This window comes from Falco biarmicus, chromosome 9 (assembly GCF_023638135.1).
Source record: "Falco biarmicus isolate bFalBia1 chromosome 9, bFalBia1.pri, whole genome shotgun sequence".
Classification (NCBI taxonomy): domain Eukaryota; kingdom Metazoa; phylum Chordata; class Aves; order Falconiformes; family Falconidae; genus Falco; species Falco biarmicus.
Genome location: NC_079296.1, coordinates 2,827,542 through 2,852,736, shown reverse-complemented (window position 1 = coordinate 2,852,736; position 25,195 = coordinate 2,827,542). Strand labels below are relative to the sequence as shown.

General features: G+C 45.8%; 1 protein-coding gene across 3 annotated transcripts in view; it reads right to left on the bottom strand.

Annotated features, from left to right (window-relative positions):
- MAPKAP1 (MAPK associated protein 1) overlaps positions 1-25,195 on the bottom strand; it is a 107,325-nt gene that overhangs the window by 8,375 nt on the left and 73,755 nt on the right. The window contains exons 8-10 of one of the 3 annotated variants that reach the window (XM_056351213.1): positions 20,167-20,274; positions 11,757-11,897; positions 6,593-6,730 (exon numbers count right to left, since the gene is read on the bottom strand). In XM_056351213.1, coding sequence (XP_056207188.1) covers positions 6,593-6,730; positions 11,757-11,897; positions 20,167-20,274 — 387 coding nt within the window. The remainder of the gene's footprint in view (positions 1-6,592; positions 6,731-11,756; positions 11,898-20,166; positions 20,275-25,195) is intronic. The other 2 variants (XM_056351215.1, XM_056351214.1) reach the window with 2 other exon arrangements.

The following is a 25,195-nucleotide window of genomic DNA, read 5'->3' as shown; positions in this document are numbered from 1 at the left end:
GAATATTCATGAATTGGACAAAACAGAAAACAAACACTGGGAAATGCAAATTTATGTTAATTTTTCAATATACCTTGATGATTGCTTTGTCATTACAGGGCCATAAGGCAGAAGTCAACAATTAAGAGTTATTAGTGGAATAAATAGCTAGAGAAAGACCTCTCTGAAGAGCAAAACGCTTATGGGCATCATTTGACATCATCAGAGATTTTCACCACTTCAGAAATTGTGAGTACATCCAGGATCAAACCCTAAAATCTCTTCTCACAGACTCAGCAAGAATTACAAAGAATTAGAAATGTACTAGTAAAAAGGGAAGGAATGATGAAAATACAGTACACACCAGCAATGTTTCCATAGAAAGGCAACTTTAGTTAAAACACGGCATGAAATGGGGTCACCCCTGCTCACCAGCCACTGCTATATTTAACCTAAGCGTGTTGGGGAGAGACTCTGTGGTTCAAAATCCTCAGAAATGATGCTGTGACCCTGGAGCAGGGCCTGAAGGCCCTACAAAACCACAAGGGTTGCATTCCCATTAAAACACCCATCCTGACAACCTCTAATAACAAGTAAACTCAGAAGTTTTCTTCTAGGGGGATGCCTAGATGCTGCGCCGCAGCCGGGTTGGCAGAGGTACAGTACTGAGTCGTCAGGGACACACACTGAACACGAATGTTGTCCTGAGTGTAAAAGCAGGGCTAAGCCCATTTCATGCACATGAAACTCCTCCGGGAGGTAAAGATTTTAGAGGCGATGTCTTCTTCAGAGGTGGTGATGGCAGTCAAAGTTATGGATGAAATCCTGATGCCAGTGCTACCAGCGGCACCACCGACGAGCTCGGACTGCATGCCACGCACCTGTGACGGATCTCCCTCCAGCCGAGGCACTGCTTAAGTGGGAACAAATTACATGAATGTTAAGACAAAAAATAACAGTAGTCCTGCTGGCTTGCCCCATTCTCTCAGGGAGCAGCATATTTCATGAACACTTTTCCTACATCTCAGGTCTTTATATTCTACTGTAGGCTTATTATAAAACATCGCTGTTAGTGGATGTCTTGTTTCCAGATGTCCTGAAAGCAGAGTTGCAATTAAAGTGCTGCACACATCCACTTTTATGTCAAATTGTGGTAACTATTCCCACATCTGGATTTTTTTTTCCCCCCCAAAGCCTTTTGTTTCTTCTTCGAATTATTATCAAAGGCAGAAAACTAATAAAGATTTTTGCAAGAATGGTGAAAATTGAGGTTGAACTCGGGGTTGCCCAAAACCTCTTCACCAGCAACCTTGTTTGGGAAAAAAGATGATAAATAAATCAAAATGCACTAAGCAGTGTTTCCACATGGCAATCGCCTCCTTCATTGCGTCTGCACCTCATCAATCACGCCATTGTCTGCTTGAAAGGCGAGCCTTGTAAATGTCATATCCACTCAAGCCCAAGGAGAAGCGAATCAAAATGCAGCAAGGAGTTTTAATTGGATAGTGTAATTAAACTAAAAAACCCCAGCAGAATAGCTTTGACAGGATAGATGAAGACCCCTTTTAATAGGGCTACAAAACATATTTGTTAAAAGGATGAGGCAATGCACGCTCCTGATTGTGCTCCAGAGTACTTTTATGAAAAGGCTGCTCGGTGGGGACGGATTTAATAACCCGCTGCCACGTCTGTGGGGCAGCCGGCAGGAGGGTCTCCAGCAGCCAAGCGGCCACTGAACCTGGCCACGCAGGTGGCTTGGCACGGCTCCCCGTGCTGCCAGACCCCTTCCCCAGCCGGGCGCATCCCCCCACGGCTGCCCACGCTGCTCGGCTGCCGGCGAGGTGGCCGACACCGCCGGCCATTTTCCAGGGCTTGGGCTGGCCCCCCCAGCCCAGGCACAGCCCCCAGCCTGCTGCAGAGGATGGAGAACGCAGCAAACCCAGGCACCATCTGCGCCTTCACTGCCTCCCTCTGAGGCATTTCACCGCTCGGCAAACAGCATGTCCACACGCATTTGGACTCATTTCTTTCTGGTACACCACTCTGAGATTTCTTTCACTCCAAGCCTGAAGTTTGGGAACATTTTCTCTGCTGAACCTATTTTTCACCTTTCTATCAGAATCGGTGATAAGTCTCCTACCAAGTGCGGACTTCCTTCCATTATTTCACACCCTGCGTTATTCACAGCGGGAGCAGGAAAATTAGGAACCACCACACAATATTTTGTGCACCATTTGCAGAGCACATGGATAATTGTTGCCTCTCTGCTCTGGCTCCACTGCAGGGCTCTGAGCAAACGTGCAACGTCTCTATTTAAGCTCCCCGAGCAGCAGGAATCCATGCCTTCCCAAGGCTTTCTGTATGTTTTTAGTCTTCTTGCAACCCAATAATGAATTCATTAAATTAGTATTACCCAACGTGCATAATCTGGAGGAACTGGATACTGAATTAAAACATCACATACCTTTAGCTTTAAATGAAAACTACATAAAAGCATTTCAGGCATCACTTTGGCTATCACTTACAGCCAGTATGAATACTGCTAGAAAAGCTATTTTCGTGCAGATGCGGAATTCAATGGGAAAGACTGACTCGTGTAGCAACATCAATCAAACCGTCGGCTCCGCTGGCAGCTCTCGACAGTAAGGCAGGTTCAAAGGTCACAGGATAAAGAAAAAGCCAAGCTCTGGTTCAGCTCTAATATCTCCTCGCTAGAAGTCTCGCAAAGGTACCTACCCCCCTTCTGTACTAGGCGGCTTTCATTAATCTTCTTGCCATCTTTTTTAACTAGTCATGCAGAACCGCTCGATAGCGAGACATATAATGGGGAGGCCCTGTGCCTATTACCAGGTTAACACTCTGTTAAGCCCCAGTGCAACAATGGAATAAGAATTTAAAGGAAATCTTAAGCTGCAGGGTGCAAAGCAGGCAATTAAATTACAAACCGAAGTTACTGATGTACTCTGTGACCTACTGAACACCTTTGTTTAGGCTACCTTGATATTAAGGATATTCTGACCTAGTGACCAAGAGGTATCTGCTTTCTTAAAACAAAACAACAAAAGCAGAAAAAGGCTCATAGAGAATGTTTCTTCAGCCTTTCACGCAAATTACCAAATAAACCTGACTTCTGAAGCTATCGTGTAATACAGATGGATGGATCCCCCATATTTCGACAAGTGCAAGTCTGCCCAGCTGATTAGCCTCGGTGCCACTAAAGGGCTGCCCCGAGGGCTGCCCACCCCTCCACGCCTCAGTGCGGCGCAGTCCTCCCACCGTGCAGATGCCGTGGCAGCCTGGGCGCCCCAGCCGTCGGAAGGGACGGCCAACAGCGCATCCGTCACAGCCGCACTTGGTCCACAGTGCACTTTGTAAAAAGGCGGCAGTTGGTGACACTGAAGTTTCTCCTTTGTCCAAGTAATGTAAGAGACATTAACAGAATCAGATTTCCTTTAAATTACACTATTGCAAAGGGATATAATTGTATTAAACGTATTATGTTGCTTCCTTAAGACTTTATATTATGTACACTTAATTGAGATACAAAGCTCTTTTCAGCTATAAAAATGACAACTACTTTATTAAGGCTTAAATCTTATTTCTCAATGATAGGATGCTTCCTTTTGAGATTCAGAACATTCAGAATCTCTCGTGATAATCAGACCGAACCTGATTTGAACAAGCCGTTCATACACAGCGTTTTCAGGTTCTAATGGCATCTGATCAAGCCAGCAGGGCCATTACCTCTTCCCTCTGTCTAAATTCAGGGAGTCTGATTTAATTTACAAATAAAAATTCAAATGCTGACCCAGGCCTACTGCAAGGGCAAGCAAGAATCACCAGCCATCCCTGCCTACAGTCCCCATGCTAATGGCAGATCAGACGCCAGAGCTTTCTATTTTCATTTTCTGTTTTCACCGAGCGCGGCTCTAAGTTCTTGCGAACTCACAGCACAGGAAAGCTTCAGCCCTCCAGCCCCACCCAGAACGACTCGAGTCTATCCATAAATATTCACAACACATCATCTCTGAAGCTGTTGAGTCCTTTAGCACTCACACAAGTGCCACTAAAGCTTCGCTGCATGAACCTGTCTTTTCAGAGAAAACTAAGGGAAAATAAACACAAGGCTCTCCACTACATTGATACACAATTTCTGGTTTTATATTTCTGTGGAAAAGTACCAGCAAAAGCTCTGAAACCTCTTTAATCAGCAGAAAGGATGAGCTAACTGAATATTAAGCTGTGTTAATTACCATGTTCAGAGGAACAATTGTTGCAGAAACCTGCTGCTATACCCATCACAGCGACCAGACTCCACTCCCGACATCCCTTGCCCTTACTTTTTAGTAAGGGCTGTTTGGAGGCTCCCGCAAACCCTTCACCTCTCCTCAGAAGTACAAGAAGTCAGTCTAGCAAAGCGGCACTCAGCTTTATCATAACCCCGACGGCCAAGGCCCAGGGAAGGCAGGCAGCTCAATAAGATACACTGTGCCTTCACCCAGTGTAACTGCACGAGCACCGTTACATGTGCAGAACACTTCTGAAAGATGAGATGGAGCACGTTTGTGTTACAAGAGATAAAAACATGAAAACAAAATATATTGCGGAACTCAAAGACCTTATCTTTACCCAGCCTCTCTTTCTTTGCAATAATTCATTCAAGAAGATCTGGGAATAATTTTTGATGTAAACTCTGCTACAAACATATATCACTACGCTGATAAAAATCACAGACAAAACTTGTGAAATACAGTGAGTTTCATTCCTTTATGCTACTAGAATAACTTTTTTTCCATTTAAAATTCAAGAGATACTGATCTGCTGTTAAAAGTTCCCCAAAATGTATCATTCTGAGATGTCACACTAAAAGTCTCTTCTACTGGCCTATAATAATGACTCTTGGAACATCTTTAGTGAATTGGGAAGAGGTCAGCAGATTTCAAGAGGAAGTATTTTCTCCTTTTGGAACTATGCTGACCACTTATTTAATAGGAAAAGTTTATAACAGCCATGCAGAAATGAGTAAATAAACCCCCCGAGTATCATAAAGGTTGCCTTTGTCATAACCTGTCAGCGTCCTCTCCCAAGTGACCGTGACTCTTCCTTCCACAGCCTCCACATGAAGGTACTGCCCTTCTGCTGCTGGGACTCCCTCTGGGGGCTGACATTGTCCCGTATTTCTCCTGGGGTTGGCACAATTTGGGTACAAACATAATTTCCTACAGCGGCAGGTGCTGCCCCTGGGGCTGAAGAGCCCCATCCCTGGCAGGACGCAGCTTGGGAGCTGTTCTGGGACAGCTCGAAGGTCTCGGACTGTCACACTGACGGGAATGTGAGCTGGACACCTCGGGTTTCAGGGCTGGCTTTTCAGATACATTTTGTGGGCACAGTTTTATCACCACAAGTGTTCGCATTTGAAACAAAACATGGCTACAAACGTCACCGTGTTAATGTATTTACAAGCACAAAACTGCACCTTGAACTATAAAGACAAGCGCTGCACATGTCCGACTGCCTGGTCATTAGGGAAGTCCCTCCTTGGGATCATGCCTTCCCAAGGACCACGAAATCTTGCTGGAGGGACAGAAAAGGAAGACAAGGAGTGAACTGAGAACATGGAATTAGGAAGGGGTAATGAAGGGGAGAAGGATATAGTTCAATAATTGCTGATAAAATCTGTGGCAGCCATAAATTTACTCTTCCAAGAGAATTCAACAGATCATTACCTCTGTAAATATGTATCACATAATTCTCCCTCTCTGTCACCTTGCAGATAAGTACTTAATACTTAGCATCCCTACCCTGCAAAAGCACAAGTGTAATAAAATCCATCTGAGCTTTTGGACCGCAGTTACTGTTTGATAGTAGATAGTTACATTTTGGCACTACCGGGAGACATTGCCCGACTCCTGCAGGGCCTATCTTCTGCTTTTTTGACCAAATTTTACAGACAGAGGCTCTCATTACTCCACTGATACAACAACAAAAGCACTTGGCTTCTGAAGTCATGCTGTAAACACAGCGCAAACTGGCCTCTTGCCGATGACCGGCTGAGCCAGGGTGCCCAGCCCGACCCCCTGTGAGCCTGGCCGTCGCTGCCGGCCAGGCACCCCCACCGCCCCCCTGACACCCCGATTTCCGAGCCCCGCTTCAGCCACGGCTGAAGCAAATTGAGACTGCACTGATACTTACTGCATGGCCGAGATCCTCAACTGCATCTGAGAAATTGTTTAAAACCAGCCTGGATATTAAGAAGCTCAAAAAAATTCTGATTACATTGAAACACCTATTTGATGACCGTGCTATGGGGCCAGGGACCAGCTGGGCAAAGGCAGCGTTTCCTTGGTATGACACTGGCAGCAGCTACTGATAGTGGGCAAGAAACACTCTTAATGATGCCATTAGCTGTAAGCAGCATTAAAGGGGACACTCATAAAATGTGTATCTGTTTATGTCGTGTTCTCTAGAATAGAATCAAGTCAGATTAAAAACATCCTATAATGAATAAAATACACCTATAGAAAGAAAAGGACATGGTAGCAATAATTCTTTGGACATGTAGCACATACAGGGAGGGAGAGAAGAGAGAACATAAATAAAAAGGACTACTCACTTGGGCTTTTTTCTTCCACAAGGTCACAGGCACAGAGGAGTTCAGAATCGATTGAAATGGGTTTCTGCTTAATCCAAAACTTAGTGCTGGCCTTCTGATTAGTAACAGGGTCTATCTCTACCTTGTCTCCAGAAATACCTGAGATGAGAAAGAATAGAGAGCCACAATAGTGATCTGTTTAAGCGATTTCATATCAGCCGTTTGACACACTTTATAAATCTTAAATGGGATGAAAGTATATTGCCCTTTTGGGCTTTTTGAAAGCACAGGAGCTTTTGAAACCAAAAGCAAATGGTTATCAAGCCACATTGATAATCTGCATTTTATTCTCCTGCATAAGCATGCCAGCAAGAAAGAAGTACCACAGAAAATATTCTTCTCAACACATACAGAGTGTTTCTGGAAGCGGTAGCTACAGAAGTGGAACGATTTATAAAATATACCGCTAATTTTTCCATCACCAGTACTATACATAACAGACACTATCATGCACCATCCCTGTTCTGTCTCCTATACAGCACATACACTATAACCTCCACATGAGAGGACAACACCCATTCGCAGCATCACAGAAACGCTCTTTGTGTTACCCAGATACTCATAAACAAAGACATCCAGTCCCAGAGATCCTGTGCGTTTTCACACTGCTGGCATTTTAAAGCCAGCTCTAATTAGGCTGCTTTGAAAGCAAGCTGAGGATTTGTGTAGCTCCTGGCATGGGCACCGGGCCCTGCTTCCCAGCACGGGCTTCCCCAGACGGCTGGCGCCTCGGTCCTGCTGCACGGGCTGAGCCGGGCATGGCGCAGAGGAGATGCCCTGCGCCTCCGCATCCCCCTGCAGCCGCGCAAGGCAGCCCTTTGGTGGGACGCTGCCGGGGCTGCCCGCGTGCTGCAGCCACCACGGGACACCCGCTGGCACTTCCAGCCATCCACGTTTATCTTCCCGGGACACTCGCTGTCGTTGGCAGCAGTCTGCATCGCAGTACTGCGAAGCAAAAGCTGCGCTATGTCGCACCGATGAGCAGATGCTCATTGTTAGTTGCTGTTGGCACGACCGAAGGAACTTCCCGGTGTGCTTTTCATGTCATGTGAAGCCTTAAAAAATAATTACATTTCTTCACTCGTGAGTTACAGGTGAAGCTCATGAGAAAGCAACAAAAGGAAGCAATACTGGAAAAAAGTATTTAAACATCATTTAACTCTTGCACCTCTGGACAACCAGCAGAGAGAACCTTTTGCCTCTTGAGGGTTTTGGACATGATGCTTTCCAACACACAGTGCTCGGCTCGTCTGAGTCACAATAAAACCTAAAGGAGCTGATGATAACAACTTTTAAGAGATGTGACAAAATACAAGAAGATGCCACATACGTAATGGCTCTCCCAAGCCCTCCAAAACCAACTCAGCATTTCTTACAGTGCGGGCACAGCTGCAGGAGTGGCCAGCCACGTTCGTTTGCATTTTGTGCTGCTCTAAGATGAAGGGATGGAGAGCAAGGGGCAGACACTGCGGCGTGCTCTGTGCTGCAGCCCCTCCGCCAGCACCACCTCACCCTCCTTTTAACCCCTGCTATTACACCAGGTTATGGCAACGGCACCAGCCCCCTCCCCCTTCTATGAATCCAGGAATGCGCTTTGTCATTAAACATACGTCACATCAGAGAGATCACATTTCAATTAAGCACTGTATCAAGAGTCCAATTAACACAAGGACTGCTAGACCTAGGTAATTGGAGCAGGCTGATACTGTATCTGGAGCCCATTTTGTTTTGTAATTTAATTTCGGACAGATTGTATTAAATTGGTGTTGTTGCTTCACTGTAATGGTTAATCATTCAAAATGGCATTTTCCATGGTTTAAGGAAAATATGGGAAGTTGCTGTTACCAGTTCTTGTTTTCTCACTGAAAAAAAGTCAGGGCAAGCTCTAAAAATAAAGGTGCAAATTCTTTGTGTGTGAGGGTTGTTCCCCATCCGTTCCTCTAGGAGCGTCACCCCTGAAAATACCCTTAAAGAATTTTCACTGCATGGTCCTGCAACTTCAGAATTCACAGTCAGTCAATATTGTTAATGCACCTTGTTAATTTGATAGGATTTGTCAGGTAACTCCACTGGAAAATTATATAAAACTGTTCCAGATGAACAGATGATAGTGACATGAATTAAAGTGATAGAACAATAGTGGAATATAAACCAGAAATGACACCCAAAGTGGCTGTTGATTTATTGCCATCCTGAGTTTGGTTCTGGGCTTCCATGTATATTAGTGCTACAAATCTGGGTCCATTTAGCAGAGAGATGCTCATACATACATCACCAGCTCCTGCTCCAAGCCAAGGTCACTCCCCATTGCATCAATCTTTTCAGCAGAGGCTACTTCACCAAGCATGGATTTTGTAACCATCTCGGATGTAACAGACTTCCTCCTCTTTCATCTTTTTTTTATCATGTAAAATACACTTTAACTTCTATTATTTTTATCTGCAAATTGTTGCTGTATACTTCATCCATTATTTCTGTATCTCGACATCACTGGCTTAAGCTCACACACATCCAAAGAGCACATTGACAAAGAATGTTGTCTTTTTTGTGTTATTGTTCTCACCATCTGTATGTGTTGAAACCTAAAATCAAAACAGTATTATGTATGTGGCTTCTGCAGTCCCTGTATCGCAGCACAAATTAGTCATACTCAAAAACCAAGTAAAAATGCTTCTTGTACTATTTTTTTAATTCATTCATGTCATCAATGTATTAGTCCAGTAACACTGCTCTGTTCTTCCTTCCTTTGTTGGGGTCTGCAACTGCCCCCCTCTTTCTGAAATCCTTGCCAGCAGTAATTTTCCAAGACAATATGCTTATTCTAGTTTTGCTAATGCCACACAAAGCAAATGCATCTTATTCCTTCACGACATGACACAACCTTCGTAAAGACGTTGAGAGTACTACTGTATGTGCATTACGCTGCAATGTAAGTGAAACCATAAAACCCCCAGACCTTAAACTGCCACGGCTAAAGCTTTCCACCGTAATAAAACCATCAGTCAAAAGGTGGTCACTCCTCCCATGGCCATTTATGCACTGCTTTTTACTGTAGAAGAACTATGAACAACATACAGAAGATCAAGCTTACGCCAATATTTTCACTAAACCTTGCCTCAAATTCAATGATCAGGCCTCGAAACAGCTAAAGCATTGCAAGAAGCACCAGTACACAGACAGTAACTCACAGACAGTAACTCACGCTATCGCTGCCTGCTCTGCGCAACTGGAATAAACCCCAGCACAGAACCTATTCAAACTGGATGACGTGTGTACGTCTCGCAACGTCGGAGCGAGCTGCAGGGAGTGGAGACGAGCTGCGCTGAGTGTTTTCCCCACCACTTCTGGGTCCTGTCGCATGCAAACATCCTTCCGTGTGGAGCCTGGGAAACTGGCACTTGCCCCTAAAACCACACGGCTATTTCCAGTGCAAGCTGCCCTGACAGCCGATATGCTCCTGCACACCATCGATACTGTCAATAAGGAGCACAGGAACGATGGGGGATCCTTGGCATCCTCCAGAAAAACTGTCGCTTCGCTATGGCCGCTATATAAAACTGATAGCGTAAAAATGCTACGGAGCAAAGTCTTTGCAACTGGCCATCGCTAAACTGACACGGAATAGCTCCCAAACCGCAGTTACTGATGAGCGATGAAAAAAAATTAGACATCATTTTTTACATTTCAGACTGTATGGAGCAGTCTGTCATTGGCAGAGGATGAACACATTAACACCCAGCAGCCCTAATCCAAACAGCACTTCAGTGCTTATTTTATCAGCACTGCTCTTTTAATACCTTAAAAAACTGAGGAAAAACCCCAGCAACATACCCTTATTTTGACTTTACCTAAAGATTTTGATGCTGTACATTTGCCCAAACTTTGAATATCCCACTGGGGTTTTCTCTGATTTTTTTAAAAATAATTAGATTATAAAAATCACATTGTCAGTGTACTGCCATCAAAACTACACAAGTTCACAGATTGTTATAAAAGGGAAATTTTATGGTCCTTACACTACTGGACAGGGTCAGCTCCTTCACTGCTACACAAGTTAAGCCATTTGTTTCATTTCACAGCTATTCTCCCTTAACCATTTATCTTTAGTGATCTGTCATGACCTTTTCAAGCTCTCATTTCTGACACTTCCCAGATACAGTGAGTCAAACTTCACTGGAAGCAAACTATCACACCCAGATAGTTTGCTCAAAAGCAGAAAACATGTCCTGCTTCAGCACCAGCATATAAATCCTTCCTTAACAAGACAGTTCAAAATAAACTCAGAAAGCCTCTTCTGTACAAATTTGAGAGAAACAGACTCTTGCATGTGTTTGAGGATGGAAGAATCGAGAGACTACAGTGACAATAATAATACAGGAACTCGTACAGTTTAAATTTAACAATTCCACTGATTTCTACAGAATAAACGTATTCCGTAAACATCACAGCACTTAATATTTTACTGCTGAATCATTTCTTTATGGAAGGTATTTCCAAGAATGTCACAGGTCACCTACCAATGCATCATTAATCAAATTTTCACAATTTAAACACAAAGATAAAAAGCCATTCAATCATTTTAAAACAGTAATGGGGCTTTTATAATTCAAGATTCTGTCATCCCTTGGCCTTCGGGTTTTCAAAAGCATTCAGAAAGCTAATAAGGACAATATAAAACCTTTCGAGAATGCTAGTTTTATTTTGTTCCACCTCAAATTTCCACTTGGTCGTTAAAATCCTTCAGTCTCAGAAAAGGAAAAATGTAATCATTCCTAATTTTGCATATCCTCATTTAAAAATAACAAAACAGTTGGCAAGACGCTTTCCATTAGGGAGTCTAGATTGAAAACCAGAGATGAGGTCATTAAATAATGGCCTTCTTTCAGAAGAAACATGTGCTAGCTGATTGTGGATAATAAAAATACCAAAGTATTTTCAACTGAAAGCAATTTTTTTTAACTGCTGAAATGCTAGCAACGCTTTCAAGTGATGTGCTCCACGATAAAATGGACCAACATGATAATGACTGCTTTAAAACAGTCTGAGATGGACAGTCAGCTATTAGAGATGGCCAAAGGTTTGAACTGTTCCATTTTCCTAAGCGTTATAGTACAGATTGATTTACCTAACTGAACATCAGTGGTGAATCGAAGCCTATGGATCATGCTGACTTTGAAGGACTTGTAATGGTGGCTACTGAGCATGTCCTGAACTGTAGCTATATCGATCTGAGGGTCCTCCTCCGAGACCTCTTCTCCTCTTGAACCTGCAAAACAAGCCAACAATAATGAACGAGAGGTTTAAAATATGGCACAGGATTCAGCTGGCACGTGAGCATGGCTGCGAGGCTGCAGCTGCGGGCGGCCTTTTAAGAAAGAACAAAACGCTCAAGTTCACGTCTCTGGGAGGAGGAAATCCTCACCCTCCGGCCACAGGCAAAACCCCCCATTCACGGAGGACGTCCCGACGCACACTTGCGTCCCACACGAAGAGCCGTGCAGCGTCCCCACGGCAGGTTCTCAGGTGGCACGAGACACCCTGGACTGCCAGTATCACCCGGGGCTGAGCCAGTGGGACCCTCGCCAGGACACCCGCAGACCGCCACCCCGGGCAGAAGGGGGGGCCTGCCCCCAGCCTCGGCAGCATTTTCAGGTGCTGCCCCCGACGGATGCCCCAGCATGGCTCTCCCCTGTTTCAGCACCTCCCAGGTGGGACGTGACGCTGGCACCTTGCTGCAGCACTGCCAGCCCCTCGGGCGCTCTGATCTCAGCACTGCAGCAACGAAGCTACGCTTTATTTACTGATTAGTATTCTCATTACTACTGCAGGTACTGGCTTTATAAAAGGTAACATCTCATTAAGCCAAAATGCCAATTACTGAAAAAATGTAACACGCTTTAAAGATTTTTTTACATTTTATGACGTTGGATTAACACCAATTTAAACATTACTATAATGCGATATATAATTTTGCGCAGAGTAATTTCTATGCCAGCTGCTAATAAACCATCTCAGCCCTAAACGATCATTCAGATGCTGTTAGATAAAGTGGTATAAATATGTTTGAAAACTGATTTAGCTTCTTACAGAAGATACTGAAGAATGACACGTTTTCTTTAATATCCCAGCTAATGTAGTCCTAAAAGCTGAATCAACTGCCAGTTCAGAGTACTACATTTGCGGCAGGAGATTAATGAAAACTTCATATTTTGCTGAAATTTTAATAATGGGAAGATGAGATGATGGAATTTTAGTACAGGTCTTAAAGATCCAGCAAAGCAGGCTAAGACCTTGTCAGATTTTTTGTTAATAATTTTGTTTGAGACTTGCACAGCTGGAGCAGCCTCAACACGTAACGCTTCCCACACTGACCCTTCCCACCCCGTGCAGGGACCCCAGCTCACAGGGAAGCTGCAGTGGGTCTCCACGTTTGGGCCCAGAGGACAAGGGGACGGTTTGCCAGGAGAAGCCACAGCTGCCAGGGGAGGAAAACCCTGCACTTGTCTCAGACCCACCCGCTGACGCAGAAGCAAGCTGCCTTTTACCAGGGGGGTCGGAGCGGCAGAAGCACATGTGTTTGCTTCGGCAAGAGAAGCTGTGGGGGTGCTGGCCATATGCAGGACAAATGCGGGTGAGAGACAAGAAAGACACCACCTAAGCATGCAGCATTTTTCCTGCTGGCTGAAAGCATTCCCCTTCCTCTCTGCTAATCCAGTGACCAACATCACTGCCTGCAGTAAGTATCTTACACGTCTGCGTCAAAGTAAGGTGAGCATTTGCTGTTAAACAAGTCAAAATCCATGCTGAGAGCATGCAGTAGGAGATTCCCATTTCCTAGACGTTATTCAGGTAAGCCTTGGCCCTGCCCGCGGCACAGCACCACCGCTCCTCGTCCCACAGCCTGCTGACACGCAACCGGGGACCTGTCCTCAGGGAAGGGGGACAGCAAAGGGTTAAGCTACAAATTGGGCTGTGCCATTCGACTTGAAAGAATTCCAAAAATCAAATGAAACAGTCTACATGTGAATTTATGCAGAGCCATCTTAACATTGCAACCACTCTATGCTCCAGAATGACAAGATAAATTGTAATGGCTCCTTCGGAGACATTACAATGTATTTTGTCAAAGACCCCTGTGTTAATGTCTCTATACTATGGATTATCATAATGTATCATGTCAAATCCTCATGCTGCAGTACTTCAAAGATACACTGAGATATGTCAAACTTTTTGGTGCACTTAAAAGCATCTTGAGACATTGTGGCATGGTGGTGCCTGAAAGCAAAGCAGGAGGATGGCAATGCCACTGCTGCCCTGTTGTCGAGGGCGAACTGGGACCCTCTTCCACTGACGGATCCCAGTGAAATGCCCATTAAGCCCTGGCAGCAGCTCCCAGGCATGCGGCCAGCCCTGTCCCCGCAGCGTGCAGGGACACCGGCACACTGTGCCGGGATATGAGCCGCAGCAGAGCGGAACTGTGCGGTTATGCCTGGGCACCCCCCTGCCCCTGCCCGCAGGGGAGTCGGGGGTCAGTGCTGGCGGGGGGTGGCAGAGGAACCCCGAGCCCCGCACACCCCCGAGGCTGCCTCCTCGCGGTGGGTGCCTGGACTCCCGCCTCGGTGCAATGGGCAGTGCTCTGCGTAGCGGCATTGTACGTACAGCGTTGCATGTGAAGAAGGGCTAGCGCCAACAAACTGAACCGGTAGCAGCAAGAAATTCCGAAATAATACAAAGAACAGCAACATATTAACCTCGTACCCGCAACTCCTGTGTTCTTAAAAGACTGCACAAGATCCAGACTCACAGGATGCTCTACAGGTTCTGCTGCCTTTGTGTGCCCAGCCTCCCCACCCGGCCTCCAGCCTCCCCAGCCACACTGATTACCGGCAAAGGGGGAACGCTAATTATCCACTTCACCGGCTAGTACCAAACTGAGTCTTCTCAGATTTCACACCGCCAAAAAAAAGTATTGGAAAGAAAAATTAGCAGCCTGCCAGACCACATCCAGGGGAAAAAACTGTCACTGTAACCAAAATCGTGAGCACCGTGTCAGCATCTAAACTGCAGGAGCATCACCCGCCACAGCGGAGCAGCCAAACAGCAGGACTTTGCTCTGGATGCCTTTCAGATCCTCCGCGTATCTGTAACCTCTGCCGACTTTGTTTTATGAAGCTTTGTGAATGGATTCAGGTTTACAGAATTTCTACAGTTGCTGCTCTTGGGAGAGCAGCCAGGAACTCCACCATCAAAACAGATCATCTGTCTAAAGATGGCAAGACATGCAGACCCCTGAGGGTGCATTGGATAATAGCAGTAATATCAGTAACAACAGAGAGAAATGCCCTGCAGGGAAAAACCTGACTGCAGAACTTGGCATATTGCTCTTACCCCGCAGCTCTGTGAGGATGTCTGCGAGACTGCCAGCGTTCGGCAGCGAGGGAAGAGCCATCTCCACCAGCTGATTGGGGGAAAAATCATAAAAATGTTTTCCACATGCAAGCAGCTGTGAATAAACCTGTCAAATATTTACAGGCCTGTCAGGGTATTTGTAATGGAGATCACAGTGTGGCTTTTGAATGTAAAAGCTTCTGCTCGGGAAGACAATCAAGTAAAGTAGATGCTCCAGGTCTATTATTTAGCCCAAGAGCCGACCCAGCAATATGGATCCGCTGGCATAGAGATCGCGTGGTCCTGGTAGGGACAGAATCCTCCTCCAGAAACAAACTCCTTCACACAACGACATGGAGACTCAGTTTGCAATGACCTCTGCATTTTTACCTTATAGTCTACCTAATTAAGACTCATGTTGTGAAAGAAAAGGTGAAAAAAGTTGGAGTCAGGTGTGGGATGAACAAGGCACAAGACAAGAACCTGCATGAAGTGCAATACGCAGCTACAGGGGAGGCGCGCCCAGGGCAGGGGTTTAACTGTTGGAGAAGCTGGGCAGGAAAATCCATGAGTGGAGCAGGAAAAGAATGGCTGAGGGGAAGCCTGTGCTTCCCCCCACGCCAGGGACTGAGAAATGCGTGGCACGGCTGCGCAGGACTCTTGCTTGCCCTGCACCGTGGCATGGCCACGGCTCTGCAAGCCTTGCCCCCACCTGGGCAGCATGTGTGCGGGGCAGAGCAGGGCTGGTGCTCGGGCCGGCGGGGACGGGGCAGCCGGTGCCTCTGCCCGCGCAGCCGGTGCCGCCTCTGCCCGCAGCGGGCCAGCTCCCCCCCTGCCACAGCCCCGGGCCAGCCCCGGATAACTGGGGAACAGCCTCCCACCACCTTCCAGGAGCTCCACTCGTTACAGTTGCTTGGACTCGACCGGAGCTCCAGGCCCCCTGGCAGGGCAGTGCCCGGCCGCGCTGGGGGCCGCGCTGGGGGCTGGGGGCCACGCTGGGGTCTGTGCACACTGCGCAGGTGGCCCCATGCTGCTGAACGCTGAACCCCAAGGCCAGGGAGGTGACAGTGAAGCGGGGGTCGGTCAGTGGGAGCATGGGGAGCCTGTGCTCACGGAATCTCCCAGACAGAACCACAGATGCTGTGCAGCTGACCACGATCTCATGGAAATGTTTTTAAATCCCTAAAACCGGTCACCATGGGAGAACACACGGTGCTGGATGGAGGGAGACCCCATACCAAAGGCAGGCATTCCGTTCAGCTACATCGCTTTTTTCTTTATTTCTCCGGTCTCCTCCGTCCTTACCAGTGGAGGGACACCCCAGCCAGCCTGACCGCTCTCCATCGCCGCTCAGATTGCTTGTGCGGCAAAACCATACAGAACATTAAACCACAGCCTCCTCCTTTGAAAAAAACCCAAACGGAGTGGTGTTTTCTGCCCATAGAAGCTGAATAAAAAGCAAACCTGGTGTCAAGGGCTCCACACTTCTACTCTTTAAGCTGGCCGCTGTGGTGACGCACTATGGTGTGTTAGAAGTCACAGTCATGGCACTAGTTTGCAGTCTCTGGGTTTGATGGTCACCCAGAAAACTGACACATTTCCCAGGCTGGAAATGACAGTTTAAGACCTTTACTCTGTTGCTGGGGCTTTTTGCTTTGTTTTCTTTAGCTTGTTTGAAAACCAGGTTCAGTACAGAGATAGCACTTTTGTTCAAGTGCTTGAACTACTGTGCAATACAGAGCTGTATAGTAACTCAATCCAATCTCCTCATAGAAAATCCTAATTTTCAAATGAGACAAACGGTAATGAAACGACAGGCACTGGAAGCACGAGTCTGAAAATAAGTTAGAAGTGAAAAGAAGGAGCCTTACCCAAAAGGGACCCCTGCAAGCACTAGAGGATGTATAAAAATGACACATTAGTAATATCAGAATATTGAAATGCCGTATGTAGACTATTCAAGAGCAAGTGAACCTGTATTTCCTCGATAAAACAACAAAATATAAAGTTAACTGCATTGCAAAAATGTCCCTTATTACTTTAATGTGCTAGTATATTGCTTAATGAAAGTTCTTAATTGTAATACAATTAATTACATACACAGAGTCCCCAATTACATTTTCCAATAAGACATTGGCTTTGGTACAGGTCTAAAGGCACTAAACCAATTTTAATATATTAGCACCAATTTCCCTTGAATACTAATTACTATCTAATGATAAAATGAGAAAGAGGAACTTTCCAGAAGTAAGATGGTAAGAATAAAACTAAATTAGCCATGAACAGTTTGCTACTATACATAAAAGCATTTCACGTTACAAAGTGCAAGCTTTTAGTTTAAAGATAAATCTTAGTGCAAGTTAAAAAGTTTGCCATACTGGAAACAGTTTATTCGTTTGAATGCTATTAGTAAGCACTGGATAGATAGGGGATTTCTCTGTGCATATTTCTTAATAATGGAAAGTTTTCTGTTTCATTTAATACCCTGAAATATAAACTTTCTATTTGCCCGAAGGAAACTGGCAGCTATTTTACTAGCAGATGTTTGGCATCATACATATATATTTATTTATAAATGAATATGAGACTATGAAGAGCACATTTACAAATAATAGCTGTTATAACAGAGTTTTCCCTGACTGACATATCTAAGCTAAAAGTATTTCAAATAAAAACAAAATGCACAAAATGAATATTTCATTTTGATGTTAGGGTTTTCAAGCTATTATTTTATTAATAGTGCAAAACTGTCAATATTTCTATTCTAATGCCATGCCGAAAGATAGCTCCTTAAGCACTACAAAATCCAATTTCTTATTCCGTACTGGGGGAACCAGGCTCTGTACAATGCATGAATTATGGCTGATCTTACATACTGCGTTGTCCTTGAACTATGTGGGCAGAGAGTTAACTGCACGGGTGTTCCACATACATCCCCGAGCAGGGACAATGGAAGATTGCTTTAAATTCACCCACATTTTGGGGGAAAAACTATAATCAGAAGATTTCTCCTGCATTCCTTACTTGAGTTTGATATCAGCTCGGAGAACACTCAGGACCAGCACAGCAGCAGAGACAGAATTCACGTTAGCGTCTACTATTTTGCGGATTGCTGCCAGCCTTGAACAAACTAAACCAGTGACTTGCTTTTGAACTCCACAGAGTCAAAGGGTCTGGATTGCCTTTGCTCCTCCATGTTCTAGGTGCTGGCTGATAAACCCAACACCCATGAACGAGACAAAAAGCCACCACCTACCGATGGGATGCTGGGGCAGCAGGGCAGGAGCACGGGGGCTTGGGGCAGCCCTTAGGGTCCTGCCCAGGGCGCTCCCCATCCTGGGGGCATCTTCATCCCAGCCAGGGCCCCCAACCACGAGCACCACCGATGTGCTTAAGGAGGGCCAGGAGAGCTCACAAATTAGGGTACTTCTGACTCACAGCCCCAGAGGTCTATCCTACAGCCTTCCATTCTGCCCAGGAGCTGCTTTGGCATCCCCTCGCCTAGGAGGGAAGTGGAGCAGTTGCTGCACAAGGACTTCAGGGAAAGGGAAAAGTGTTCCCTCAACGTTACTGACTGACATTTCTTTTGAGACAAGGCCTCCGTGGCTCTCCTGCAGCATTCGTTACTCATGCGGAACAGAATACCTCCTGCTAAAGCACTTACAAACTTATGACATTTACTATTAAAGTAATGGTGCAACCTGAACCTAGTCACTCATGAGAACTAAGAGCATCAGCAGATACAGCTATGAGCCACAGCATGGATTCCTCTGCAGATGATAAAAATACGTTAAAAATGCAGTATATACAATATACCTTTAATTCTAGAGCCTGGATTAAAAAAAATGTTACTTCTAATCAAAACGTGCAAAACTTCTGAAAGCATGAATCTTTTCATAGATTAAAAATTGATGCAAAAATAATAGGATGGATGCAGACATCGGGGAATTCTGGCTTGTGGAAGAGTGCAACTTGATTAGCGAGGTTAAAATTGCTCCATTTCCTCATGCACAGCAGCCCTGCCACCTTCTGCTGCATCCTCTCCTATGGTTTCTTAGAAGCATTTTATGAAGAAATTAACCAGGAGCATCATTTTGGAAGCAAGTCCCACTCTGCGGAGAACGGCAGCCAAAACTGTGAGTGCTTAATCTCAGCTCCAGCGCTGACGTACCACCAGTGAGCTTGTGGCAGCTGCTATTCCTTAAATGGGAGCAGAGCCTACTACTCGCCACTGGAATTAGGAGGTACTTTGGGGATGCTCTGCTCTCATTCTGGGATAAAGTATGAAATGCTATGGACAAAAAGCATAAATGGAAAGGTCTAATCTTTGTAAAGAAAGAAAAAACTTTACTACTGAAACAGGCTCTTACTACGATTGTTTGCAGCAAACACACTGAGCATGGCCTTGGCTGACAGCTTGAATGCTGCTGGCTTCCTCATTAGTACAATCAACATTTTTACATCTGAATTAAAATAGAATGAAAAAATGCCCCAAAACTGAGAGCATGACTGTTGGGAAGAATGAAGGATCGACCAAAATGCTACAGAGGACAAACACAAATCAATGTCAAATGTTTGGTTGTTTTTTTAAAGTTTCATATAATTTCTTGTAAAGAAATTTATCAGGAAATAATATCAGGACCTTAAAAAAATTAACAGAATAGAAATATTTGAGCATAGCTGGAGAGAAGATTATTTGTCTAGACCTTTAAAAATCATCAGACTGCTCTAGTTACACCTGCATGGCTAATTTCTTTAGATGCTATTAGAAAAAAATCAGTGCCTCTAACAGCCGTATTGACGTGGCAAAACCTGCAGACCAACCACTTTATTCACTAAGCAATGCCTGCAACAGAAAAAGTTTTGTATTTCCAGTGTTTTTCAGGGTTGGTCACAACTTTACACAGCAGAGTTTAACAGAAAAAGATTAATCATGAAGCGATAAACAGGATGCAGACTATTTACTAGAAGGTATGAAATCCATCATTTCCCTCTGGAATAGTGTTTTGGCACAACTGAGAAGTGTCTCAGGAAAGAGAGTCTCGTCAAAACTTACTTGCCCAGACAGTACAGCTTGTGTTCCAAAATACATAACTTATGTGAGTTTAAGCAATTTACAAGAGCAAAAGTGAAAAGGGGAAACATACTGTTCTCCCGGACAAGGCAGAATTCCAAAGTGCTCTGGCTCTCCAAGGTACAGTCTAAATCTACTGGGACATTAGGTTCACTCTGCTTCTCCAGCCGATACTGAGGACCTGAAACATAAAGTAACTTGTAAAATCATCTGTTTTCTAACAAAGTGATGGCTTATCACGTTCAACTAACATGAGATTACTTGTAGCCTGGTAGTAAGGCAGGTAGATGTTTATGTTTCAAAGCTCTCTGCTGAAGGGAAGGGCCCTGTCATCAAACGGTGGAGGATGAGTGCAAGGAAACATATTCCAGTCCCCTTTGGCTGCCCAGCACCGCTACCTGGCCGACTCCTGCCCAACACTTCTGTGTTACTCCTGCACCAGGTGAGCCTGGGTTACACACCCTGCCCGTGCCGCAAGACTGGGCTCTTGCCAGCTGTGAGAAATACCTGCTCAGGCCCTGGTGTGCACCATGTCGGATTGTCGGGGCACCCTCCCTGATGCGGAAAAGCACAGCAGGATCGCTCCCCTTTGCCCTGCCCTCCCGGTGGCCCTACAGACCGAAGGCCGGCTGCTGTGCGCCGGGGAGCCCCGTGCCGTGCTGCTGGGGTTGCAGCACACCATGGCCCACGGCTGGGAGCTGGGGGGGCTGCCTCCACCGGCGGGGAAGGCCAAGGGGAGCCCAGCTGTGGGGGGAGGCTGCCATGGCCATGGCCGTGTCTGCACAGAGCACCGAGGAGCAGCTGGGGAGGAAACCGGCCCTTCTTCTATGAACTGCAGTTTATCCTGAAAACCAGCTCTGTGACACCCAGTCTGGCTATTTCTCCCTCTGCCACGATGTGTTTCTCCAAAGCAAGCGCTCCCGAAGTGCAGGGCAGGGACGTTGTCACCACAGCCGCCGCTGCCCAGCCGGGCGGAGGGTGGCAGTGCCTGGCAGCGCCACGGCTGCGAGGAGCCGAAAGGGCCACCCAGAGATGGGTTTGCTTTTTGCAGAGATCTGTACACTGTTAACACCCAGCTGCTTCGAATGTGCCTGTACAGATGCTGTTGCTTCAAATGAATTATTTTCACGTATGTTGCATTTAACTGTAGATCCTCAAGATGCAGGTGCCAACCACCTTCTTCCCAAACCATCTCACCAAAGGAAAGATGATACTACTTAAAAAACTGTTTTCCAACCACAGAAAATGTATTAAAAAGCATTTTCTATAAAAATAAGGCCACTTTTTAAAAAAAAATATTGTTGAATGGATTCTTAAGCTATATGCCCTAGCTGGGATAAAAAAAGGAACGCAATCCCAGGGGAAGCCCTGCCAGTCAGGCACAGGCCAGCAGGACAGGACCCGATGGGATGGCTCAGGGAAGCCAACCTCTGCATGGGACCCCGGGCAGGAGAAAAGCCACTTCCAAGGGCAGGAGCTGGCGGAGGCAGCTCCATCCCTGCGGCAGCCCCAGGCAGGGTGGGTCTCCATCCTGCTCCCACCCGGGAAGTGCACACCAAGTTCTCAGCTGTGTCATTTCTGTAAAAATGGGTAAAATAACTCTAAACGGGTACCTGAAAAAACTTAAGTGATGCAAAGAACCTTCGGCCAGGTCTTACTTTAACAAAAAACCCTAGAACTGAAATAACGAAATCTATTCCCTCTTTATCAGTACTTAAAATATTTCTGAATGTTTCCTGACTTTGAATTATGACAGTATATGATGAAATATTTAAAACATATAAAAAAATTAAGTATTTTAGCCTCAGATGGCATGCCTAAGAAATGGAATTTGTTAGCCAATTAATTTTAAATTTACTACAGCAGAATTTCAATTACGGCTTCTCATTTTGTCTCCCCAGAAGCCACGTGAAGTGCTCACCGCCCGACCCAAGCGTGTTCTGCTCCTGCAGCGGAACATTATTTCTCCGTAGAACGGAGCTCCCTTATTCCAGGTGACTCTCCGGGCCCACGTGGGCCGGGCCACCCGCAGCCCGTAGGGGAATGCACAGCCGCTCCCCCCGCCCGTGCAACCAGCACCGGATGCGTGGTGGTCAGGGCATCTGCAGAACAAACTGCGCTCGGGAACTGGCTGGGATGTCTCACAGAAAGGGAAGCAGAGACAGCCGCCGCTTCTCCTCTCCCAGCTACTGGAAATGTGACCAAAAATGTAGAATAAATTAAATAAACAGAGGCCTGGCTTGTTAGGCAGAAGCAAATTATACTGAATTGAAACAAGTATCAAAATGGTACATCAATTGGTATTTTAAAACTGGTGTAGGCTTAAAAACTGTATCAGTGCCAGCAAAACCTGCCTGCTCTGCCTGTCTGTAAGAGCCACTTTCCAGGTTCCCAGCCTACACCTGGATGCTGAACAGTACCAGCAGCGACACAGCAGCAGAACTGCTGGTCCCCATCTGCATCTCTGTGTTCTTGGTACCTGGTACCACATCCCAAACTCCCAGCGCTTCTACCACAGACACAGCCTCTTGCCCCCACCAGTGCCCCAGCCCACCGACCACAGCACCAGCACCGGGACCTGCCAGCGCCTGCCGCTGCATCCCAGCTCCCCACAAGAACAGCATCACCCTCTCTCAGAAACAATCACCACGACGCTGAGCAAGCTTCCTGCCATCCTGTGCAGTGATGTCGGTGATATCTCCCTCACCAGCACCATGCCAACATCAAAGCCTGATTTTTATCTGGAGCAACTTGAGTATTCCACGATCAGGTAAATTGTGTTGTCCAGTTTGTGTCAAGACCGTATTAACTGCCTGCTAATAAAGCATCGAAATGGAGCTACGGATTGGAAACCAAGGCAACCTGCCATATGAATAACTCCTTTAAACCAGAAAAAACTAAGACATTCATTAAAAAAGTGTAAATGGATTTTTAGAGAGTATCTATTCTTAAATAAAACATTTTAAATATCTGTACACATTTACATGGCCTCTACTTCACAACAGATGAAAAATGTTAGGCTGATTCTGTGGAGGAGTTTTACTACCAGACTTCTCTCACAAGTTCAGATGATGTCATTGGAGTAGAAATATTAGGGAATTTAATGGTCCCCTAACAGAACATTGCTCTGGGAATTTCAGCAAAATTTCAAGTGGTAATACTAAAGCTGGATTTTATGGCTTTCTGTAATCTGATGCAAACGCTCCATGTAGTTGTAAAACAAACCTTTAAATTCCTGGCACAGATGGCCCTGGCCCATGACCCCAGCAGAGCTCTGGCGGCAGGACCGCAGCTCGTCCGCGGCATCGGCTGGGGCGGCAGCCCAGGTGTGCACCCCACACTGCTTGCTGCGGCACGGCGGGGAGCAAACCGCATGTATGACGTTCCACCACCCAGCTGGCAGCACCTATGTTAAAATGGAAGTTACCAGGGCAAAATGGGTCAACAGTTGGACCTGATGACCTCAAAGGTCTTTTCCAACCTAAATGATTCTACGATTCTATGAAAACAGCCAGAAGACAAAGCTAATGAATACGAATCCTCTTCTAGTTCTGTCATTTTGTCACAAATACTTGGAGTGAGAGAAGTCGGTGCTACAGCGAGCAGGGCTGGAGGAACGAGCGCTCGTGTGGCTGGGGAGGAAGGGGAACCAAGGCAGCGGGCAGAAACCAGAAACGAAGGAGTGCAAGAGAAGGGGCTATACCTTCAAGCAAACTTTTTTGTTCAAAACCCAGCAGGAATTTGTTTGGGGCTGCAGAGCCCCTGGAGAGCCGGGCCCCTTCTCCACCAGCTCTGGTGACCTGACGCATCCAGTCTTCTCCATTCTTGGGCCACACAAGTAGTGAAGCATCCTGCATGCCGGAGTGAGGGCTTAAACCACATACTGCAAACGATACCAGTAACAGCAATTCTTCTCTTCCAGACTTAGTTTGAGTGCACTGACAGACCGGGAGCTGTGGAGGAACGGGGCTAACTTCGACAGCCGGAGCTGCTCCATCCCAGGGCCACGCTCAGCATCCCTGGAGCTGGGTGCTGGCACACCTCACCTCCGGGCCTCAGTCTCCGTTACACACGTCCCTTCCACTAAACCCCCCATCTAGTCATCCACACCATGGCTTCTGCCTACAGGTACCCACCGTGCTTCCGTTATTTCAAGACACCTCTTTGGACAGAGGAAGGATTACCAGGAATTTTACACGGAAACACCCCCAGTACTACACCCACAGCTTCCTACTGCACAATTCAAAGATGCCCCAGGAAGAATCCCACCTGGTAATCAAATTAAGCATCTCTTACAAAAGGCAATGGCCATCCGCATAACAACAAACCAATTCTGTTGCCATTTAAGCTGCAAAGCCTTCAGAATGGGGTTTTGAAAGCATGACCCATCAGTTCTAATTTTTAAAACTTATCCTTTCAGTCAAGACTAGAAAAAGGTCCATTCCAACTTTTATCTTCCCTACAAAGTGCTGTTATCTTGAGCTGATGTCAGGAGCTCTCTCTCTCTTTCTGCTGACAAGCAGAGACGAGAGAGATAAGATTGGGAACGAATCTCACTTCTCTGAGTAAATAAATAATCAATACTCATCTAAATGTAAATGAGAAAGTATCCCCCTCTGATAACAGGGCTCTTATCAAACAGCCAATTTTCTACAGACATTTGGCCTCAACCAAATCACCATCATTCAGCCCCAGCCTAATGGCTAAAAATCGTAACTAAATTGAACCGATCACCAGAGATCAACTAAGTTCAGCCATGGCTACTACAGGTTCAAATGTTTGGAATGCAATTTTTCCCCCATTAACTTTCAATAGCAATGAAGAATACCACGGTCAGAGGTTGAATCTGCACAATAAACAAACACTAACACTTAAAAAGAGAACGCAGCTTTAAACAAAACCACAAACAAAACCCATGTTCATCTCCAAACTAGTTAACAGGGTAAAATAAGGATTATTGAAAGACTTACCTCAATATTTAATGTTTACAGCACTGTCAAACCTAACCTAAAAAGACCAGCATAAACAAAAAAACCCAAATGGTTTAAAACTGAACCCATGTTTTACTGTTAGTCTCTGCAACAAAACACATCGCTACATCC